Source organism: Elephas maximus, chromosome 9 (assembly GCF_024166365.1).
Source record: "Elephas maximus indicus isolate mEleMax1 chromosome 9, mEleMax1 primary haplotype, whole genome shotgun sequence".
NCBI classification, from domain to species: Eukaryota; Metazoa; Chordata; class Mammalia; order Proboscidea; family Elephantidae; genus Elephas; species Elephas maximus.
The window spans coordinates 44605246-44612694 of NC_064827.1; the positions used below are offsets into that span (position 1 = coordinate 44605246).

Sequence of the window (7449 nt, forward strand, 5' to 3'; positions counted from 1 at the left end):
GGCAGTAGTTCACCCTTCTCTACCACACTGCCCTCCCCCCTGGCAGGCAAGGGAAGACATTTCTCCCAACTGGTGGGGGTAATTCTCAGGTTCATAGGGCAAAGGCTGCCCCAGGGACAACGGCACTGGTGTTGTGAAGCTGCAGTTTCTCCGGAATGGTGTGTCCAATGTCTTGATATTACTGACACCCTGGAGGAATGCCAGAATGAGAAAAGATCCCCTGCCCCCAAGTCAGAATAGAACAGCCCCTCCTTTTACTCTCCCTTCCCCAACACCTAGTCACTGTCACTCACCAGTAGCTGTGGTGCCCTCTGTAGCCAGAACGTTTCAGGCTGCTCCTTACGGTAGTCGTGGGGCTGTGAGGGAGAGACACTGAATAACTCTTAGCCTACAGTCCCTTCTCTCAGCCTCTGGGCCTGCTGCGTTCCCATAGCCTGTCAGAGTCCAGCTGTGCATGTGGGATGGGATGAGTTCTCACCTTGGTGGGGGCGGGAGGCCCTGCTTGCACCAGCTCCATTTGGTAGTCATGGTGTGTCACAGACTCAGCTTCAAACAGCTTCCTTGTGGGTTCCTGCTCTGCCTGTACCTCTTTACTATACAGCCCTGAGGGAAGTCAAGGCCACTTTCTCCCAGTTTTTGTCCTCCCCTTCCCTTCCATCTTCCCCCAGACTCCTACCAGATCTGGTGATGCAGGAGCATCTCCACCATGGCTTCCCGCTTCCCTGTGGGAGGGCAGGGGGTGGACAGAATGCGGAAATATGGTTAAGAAACAGGCCCAGAAAAAACACATTTATGATAAAGGAATGAAAATCTTATGGTTTTTTTTTTTTTTTCCTATACTCATTGGACCATCCACAGTCCCACTGAAAATTCCTTCCTCTCCTGTTTTTCTGATTAATGGACTAATTTTGGCCTGTCTCTCATGCTTCACACCTCGAAGTGACTGACAGACGTTTGCTGGGGGTTGGTACGAGTCTTTCTGGGTGGTGCTGGAGGGCATGGGTGACTGCAGCTGCAGGGTCAGCAGTCCTCGGTGTCCGTGTCGGAAGAAGAAACTCTCATAACCATCCTGCATGCTTGGGACTTGATCCAGGTGGTTGGTAGCCCTCTGTGGACCCCGAGTTGAATGACCATGATGTCCCTTCTGGTACACCCTCAAGATCTACTTTCTCCCCCAGGAAACAGGGCAGCCCTTAAGAAAAGGGGGCAGGCCAAAACCTTAATACCTCCTCCTCCCAGTTGTAGAGGAGACACTGGCCCCGTGGCAATGTTTCAGAAAGCCCCTTAGATTTCCCTTGGACCTTTGAGGGCTTCCATAGCCCTCGGGCACCAGGTTCTGGGACTTGCAAAAATCCCCAGGATGGCTGTTTCTGAGGCTCCAGGTAGCACTGCTGCCTCCAGGAGGTGTAAGTAGGGTCTGGATCTGCTCTAAGGTTTCTGAGCTCAGGGCTAGGGCCAGTGCTTGGACCAAGGCCAGAGCCTGGACCAGGCCCAGTGTCAGAGGCAGGACCAGGACCAGAGCCTTGACCAGAGCCATGGCCAGGGCCAGAGCCTTGACCAGAGCCACGGTCAGGGCCAGAGTCCCAGCCAGGACTGGAGCTAGTGTCAGGAACAGGACCAGAGCTAGAGCCACGAGGATGGCAAGAGGGAGAGCTATCAGTTGTAGTACAGCGGTCCTGAGCAACACGGGAAACATAGGTGGGCTCAAAGCCAAGACTTCCATGGCCTATTTTGTGAGTAAAACTGGATCCAGCATAGGAATCCCCAAGAAAACTGAGGTCAGAGGAGGGATCGGTGAGAAAAGCCTCAGAGTAGGGCCCTGGGATCTTTGTAGATAATGCAGCTGCTTTGGCAATAGAGGCGGCTGCAGTGGCTGCAGCAGCTGAGGCAGCCGAAGCAGCTGCTGCGGTTGCGGCTGCCAGGGCAGACCTAGTAACGCCATCTGAAGAAGGAAGCGGTTCTGAAGTGGACCCTAGTCCTTCGGAGCTGGGCTGTACGTCTAAAGACCTGAAAGAGAGCAAAGCCGTCAAAGTTGTCAAAAGCACAGCTGAGGAAGTCAGCAGACCTTCCTTGGCCGCTTATGCCTGCAGCCACAGCTGCAATTCTCACCGCGACTCCGATCCCTCTGTACACTCGTTTCTCTCCATCTTCAGGCACCAGCTATCGCGTTGCCATGGAGATGGCAAATAAATCCTAGAGACTGCGCAGAACCGGAGCGGGGCGGATGTGGATGGTGGGGGCGGAGACAAGTCCTCTGCGGGGCGGAAGTCTTAAACCTGACGTGGTTTGGGACGGCTGCTTTCTCCTTCCGACTCCATTCCGCCTCAGGCCCATTTTAAGGTTCCGCTGACCCAAGGCCTTGTTCTCCATGCCCAAGCATGAGCCTTGGCAGCTAAGGCTGGGTCTTTATGGGAAGATGCTGGAGACAAGCAGAGAGCTGTGGCTCAAAGGCAAAAGCCTACCTGGTGTGTTTGTGGAGAGGCAACAATAGCTTTCCCTTAGTTCATTCTCAAAAGTTGAGGGAGTCTTTAAAAAAAAAAATTATGGATGAAAATACACGAGATGACAATTTGAAAGTAAAACAGCGAGACGTAGGAAGAGTCAAAGAGTAGCAGGTTTTTTTTTTTGTGGCTGCTTCTCCTCCAATAAAAGGTACAGGCCTTTCACACTGACCATCTTCTCTCCCCCCCACCCCTGCCCCCCTACCTTAGAATCTGGCTTGGCCTCTGAATAAGGGCCGGGATTTGAGCAAGCCTCATTCCTGCTACTTTTCTGTAAGTCTGACCCGGAGTGCTTCACTAGTCATGAAGACTCAAATCTACAGGCAACCACTCCTTTAATCACAAGGTGGGGCTCCTCAGTGTTTCTCACTCACTCAGACTATAGTTAAGAGGGATCATACCTGTGGATGTTACCCCCCCCTTTATGGTATAAATCTTTATATATTTAAGACACGGATCCAAAGTTGTAGGAGAGGTTTATTGGCATCACAGGGTCCTTTTTCCCCTTCCCCATCCAAGCATCCAGGCCCGGGGTCCTTGGTCAGTTGATTGGTTGGTTCATCCTGGAGGCCACAGGAGCTGTCGGCCCCCAAGTACATGAATGTGCAGGTGATAAACAGATTGTGCGCCCAGCTTCCCATCGTTGATCACTGAAAGGGAGCTTGGGGTTAGGATGTCAAAAACTGAAGATCATATTAAAGGGTAGGTATGAGAATTCATAGGTTAGGGGCTCAAGGGCCAAAAGTTACGCACCAAGCCGGTATCCATCTGCCAGGCCCTCAGCCTTTGCTATCTTCTTGGCCACAAGGAGGAGGTGTCCTAGAAGCTACAGGGAGAGGGAGGGAGCCAGGTGGCTTCATTCACAAGGAACAAAATCTCCAGCTGGTCCAGGGCCTCCCCAGCCAAACCGTGGCCCCGTTCTTCCCACCTGCTGATCCTCCTCTTCAGCCTGGCTGATCCGAGGAATGGGCTTCTTAGGAATGACCAGGAAGTGCACAGGAGCCTGAGGGGCCACATCACGGAACACAAGGCACTGGAGGTTGGAGGAAGGACTTATCAGGCAGTGACAGGCCAGACGCCACCATGTTACTTCATTAGGCAGGACTGTATCTTTGAGGGGTTACCTATGAAATTCCTGGGGGGATGTGTCCTAAGGGCATCCCACCTGATGGTCTTCATATAGAATGTCAGCTGGGAGGCTTCGGTCCAGGATCCGGGAGAAGATGGTTGGGGCTGCTCCCCCAGGAGCTGCCCGCTGAGCCTTGGCCACTTCGTTTCCATCAGTCACACCTGCGCATCCTCGGACCTGAAGGTTGGTGAGACATACTCAGAGAAGGATTTGGCAATACCTCTCCCATGTACTAAGGGCCACAGAAGCTGAGCTCTGATAGTCATTAACTTCACCCTTCTAAGAACCTATTAGTGACTCCCACCCAAGGGAAAAGGTGCTGAATTTCAGAGTATCAGCAACAGAGGTGGGGCCAGATGGTGCTGGGCCTAGCTACGTAACAGGAAATATTTCAGTGAAGGATTCAGCAGTGCAACTGATTCCTGCTCCTAACCTGTCTAGGGGACCTAGCACTGTCAGGGGAAAAGGATCCATAATGAGAAATCCAGAGGCTCAGGTCCCAGTTCCTATTTTACCACTGAATTACCTCAGATAAATACCTTCTCTTCAAACAAACAACAAAAGAATGGTTTGCATCATCTCTTAAATCCACTCAGAGCTCTTTCCATTTACTCTTACCTTGTTAATAAGTTTTCACTTATTTCCATTATTTGCTTTCTGATCTTTAAGCCTTGTCACCTATTTTATTCAGATTTTAATGCAACTGCCCTGTTTGTCACGAGTTGATCCGTCATCTGGGTGTTATGTCTGACCTCTTACTGTGGATTGCAACTCCTGTCAGCCCCTGGAGTCAGTGGAGGGAAAATGTCACCTAAGTGAACTCAGCTCCCTCAGCCCCAGGGAATCGGGGGAAGGAAGTCCCAGGTGTCCATCGCTCAGAAGAGACTGAATTCATGAGTCACTTTGGGGAAGGGGGCAGGGTACAGGATGAATTAGACTTCTCTGACCCTCGAGTCGCTCTGGCAAGTCGCTGGGGAAGATGAAGGGTTAACACTAGTGCTCATTAGAAGGCCCGGGTCCTGAAGACAGAAGGCTGGCTCCGAAAAGGGGAAGCTCATTTCCTGCAGGGGGCATCAAGTAGGCTGCCCAGAGCAGGCATCGGGTCAGCTGGGCTCCAAGCCGGAGGTGATACCAGCCGCTGCAGTGACCCTGTCCTGATCTCGGGTCTGTGCAGGGCATCGGTCACCTCCAGTTCGCGTCTCTCGCGGAGAGGGTGCCGCGACCTTCAGTCCGACCTTATCGCACAACCGCAGAGCCTGCGCCTCGGTAGAGGCAGACGCCACAGCCGTGCGCTCGGGCTCCGGCCCCGCGAGGCCGCAGAGCTGTGCATGCCTTTGGGATCACGACCCTGGAGGGCGCCAGAGCCCACGGGACACCCTCCCCGCTCCTGCGGCCACTTCTCACCTGCGCCCCCTGCGACCCCGCGGCCGCCACCGCCCTGCGCGCTACGCGCAGCCCGGCGGCCAGCACAAAGGCCGCCGCCATCTTCCCCTCAGCTACCGCGGGAAGTTTTCGCCTAGGCCAGTACTCTAGGCCGGTTCGAGGTGGGGCTGGACGCCACAGGCTGCGTCGGGGCTACCGGGGGAGCGGGTGAGGAGCGGCCATTGGCTCCGCCAGCGCCCAGGAACAGCCCTGCCATCCCATTGGGTTGTGCTCCTAGGCGCTAAGTGCCGCCGAGAGGGTGGCACTATTAACTCCATTGACTCCTCAGCTACGTCAGAGGCGGGAGCTTTTCATCCCATTGGCGGCTTTTGCCAAGCCGAGAGTGATTTTTCCACTAGTCAGGGTGAAAGTTCTTTTTCCATTGGATCCCCTAAATAGTTTCACGCCATTGGAATGATTAAGAGACCCAGAGGTGGGGTTTCCTCCCAATTGGATCTGATACAGAACACGGGTTCTGCTTAGATTGAGGCTCCCCAGGTCTAGCCCCTACTGGTGGACTCTGGGGACGGGGGCGGGTTCGGTCATCTGCCGCACAAAGCGCTAAAATATTTTAGATTCTTCCACCGCATTGGTCAAGAGGAGGGAGGGGTTCGGAGGTAACTTAGCGTTTATTGGCTCCAGGGAATTCCCGCTAACCCCTGGAGCCAAGGCCCTAGGAGTCCCGGAAGGAGGAGAGCGAGTGGAGGACAGGGGACTGGCTGGGCTGAAGGTGAACTGAGTCAGAGTTCTTTTTTTTCCATCCTACGGGTGGGGTCGACGTCTAAAAGTTGTACTTGTCAGATAGCCACCATTTGCACACAAGGGCAGTTTCAGCCTCATGAGCTTTCTACGATTTTAACTTACCGGTTGATCTGAGGGCAATTCTGCCTTAATTTCATGTTCTCGTTAACGCATTCACTCCAAAGATTAAGGATTCTGCAGTTGTAGGGCTGTTTTTTTTTTTTTTTTAATTGGGAGGGGGGTGTTCTATTTTTGCCTCACTACTAAATAAGCAAAAGAATGTATCTAATGTTCTTTCCTAATCAGAAGTTAGCTCAGTGCCTGGTATTTTCAGTGAAATACATCATGGACATAGGTCAGAAGCATATTTCCCTGTGGTGGAATATATATTTTTGACATAACAAACATGGGGTCACAAAATGCTAATATACTCAGACACCACAGAAGTTGAACTCTGAGCTTAAGCACATAGGACAGGATACCACTGTATCTTTAGTGGCCTGACCCATGTAGGTGCACAATCATTATTTGTTGAATAATTAACATTTGATGTTTTTCCTTTCATAATATACAATGCATATGTATTACATATTATGTTTATTCTCTATGCCCCACAGACTTTCCAAGGAGCGCCTGGTGGATTCGAACTGCCGACCTTTTTGGTTAGCAGCCACTCAACCACTACGCCACCAAAATTTCCTATTATTGATTAGTCTATGTAAATATACTTTATAATGGCTACATAATATTTCCTTGAGTGAGTTTATCACAGTAACCATTACTGTTGATTATTAGTTGGGTTATGTTTAGGTGAATTATCATAGTGCTAACTGCATATAGGAGCCCCCCCCTTTTTTTTTTAACTGCATATAGGAGCCCTGGTGGTATAGTGGTTGAGAGCTTGGCTGCTAACCAAAAGGCTGGCAGTTTGAATCCACCAGCTGCTCCTTGGAAGCCCAATGGGGCAGGTCTACTCTGTCCTACAGGGTCACTATGAGTCAGAATCGACTCGATGACAATGGGCTTTTTTTTGTTGTTGTTAACTGCATATAACCAGTGATTAGCTCTTTGCTTCTGGAGATAGTACAATCTCTTTTCGTATAGCTGTATTATTGTTAGAAAGTCCTTTCTCCCTGAAGGGCAGACATTTGACCCTGTGACTTCCCCCAGGGATCCTAGAAGTCAGGCTGTAGTCATTCCTTCGGAAGGATAGAGGGCCTCCCTAAATATAAGTAAATGTAGACTGGCCTTTTCTCTGTGTTTCAGAGACCAAAACTTTTTGTGGTGTCTCTGGGATAGCAGGACCCCCTGGAGCTCGCGTGGAGAAAGGTAGCTGAGATGTAGGACGAGGTAGGAAACCAGCCAAGAGGGGTAGATGAGTACAAAGCACTTGAAATTAAGATTAAGGTAATTGGTTATTTCTTTGGGTTCTCATAGAGAGCAGGTAGCAAACAGATTATTCCTGATTTACAGATCTGAAAACTGAGGATCAGAGAGGGAAAGTGACTTGCCTAGGGTCACAAAGCCCATTGGACTTTATACCAGTCTGATTCTGATTTTGTGTCAGAATCTCATACTCCTCGTAAAAGTTATCTATGGACTTCCTAGTCACTCTCCTACATTCACTGATCTTGGCCCCTGAGTCATAGTCTTCTC

General features: G+C 51.0%; 2 protein-coding genes across 2 annotated transcripts; both read right to left on the reverse strand.

The window, feature by feature from the left end:
• Positions 1–9: 9 nt before the first annotated feature.
• On the reverse strand, positions 10–2577 carry SPAG8 (sperm associated antigen 8). The gene is made up of 7 exons (XM_049896693.1): positions 2110–2577; positions 1227–2007; positions 934–1108; positions 677–722; positions 479–593; positions 294–356; positions 10–189 (listed from the first exon to the last, which is right to left on the reverse strand). The coding sequence occupies exons 1-7, from the start codon at positions 2145–2147 to the stop codon at positions 10–12; spliced, it is 1398 nt and encodes a 465-aa protein (XP_049752650.1). The 5' UTR covers positions 2148–2577.
• A 381-nt stretch (positions 2578–2958) lies between these two features.
• HINT2 (histidine triad nucleotide binding protein 2) lies at positions 2959–5333 on the reverse strand. The gene is made up of 5 exons (XM_049896701.1): positions 5035–5333; positions 3667–3807; positions 3430–3534; positions 3255–3327; positions 2959–3151 (listed from the first exon to the last, which is right to left on the reverse strand). The coding sequence occupies exons 1-5, from the start codon at positions 5113–5115 to the stop codon at positions 3060–3062; spliced, it is 492 nt and encodes a 163-aa protein (XP_049752658.1). The 5' UTR covers positions 5116–5333; the 3' UTR covers positions 2959–3059.
• Positions 5334–7449: the final 2116 nt, after the last annotated feature.

Bases quoted from the DNA above. Each gene is read 5' to 3' on its own strand.
- SPAG8 (XM_049896693.1), bottom strand. From the start codon at position 2,147: ATGGAGAGAAACGAGTGTACAGAGGGATCGGAGTCGCG. The intron at 1,109-1,226 runs GTATTAAGGTTT...CGGGGTCCACAG, and splicing joins TCTACAACTGGGAGGAGGAG to AGGGCTACCAACCACCTGGA. The intron at 594-676 runs GTAGGAGTCTGG...AGGGCTGTATAG, and splicing joins CTCCTGCATCACCAGATCTG to TAAAGAGGTACAGGCAGAGC.
- HINT2 (XM_049896701.1), bottom strand. From the start codon at position 5,115: ATGGCGGCGGCCTTTGTGCTGGCCGCCGGGCTGCGCGTAGCGCGCAGG. The intron at 3,808-5,034 runs GTGAGAAGTGGC...ACCAACCTTCAG, and splicing joins CGGGGTCGCAGGGGGCGCAG to GTCCGAGGATGCGCAGGTGT. The intron at 3,535-3,666 runs GTGGGATGCCCT...TCCAACCTCCAG, and splicing joins TTCTATATGAAGACCATCAG to TGCCTTGTGTTCCGTGATGT.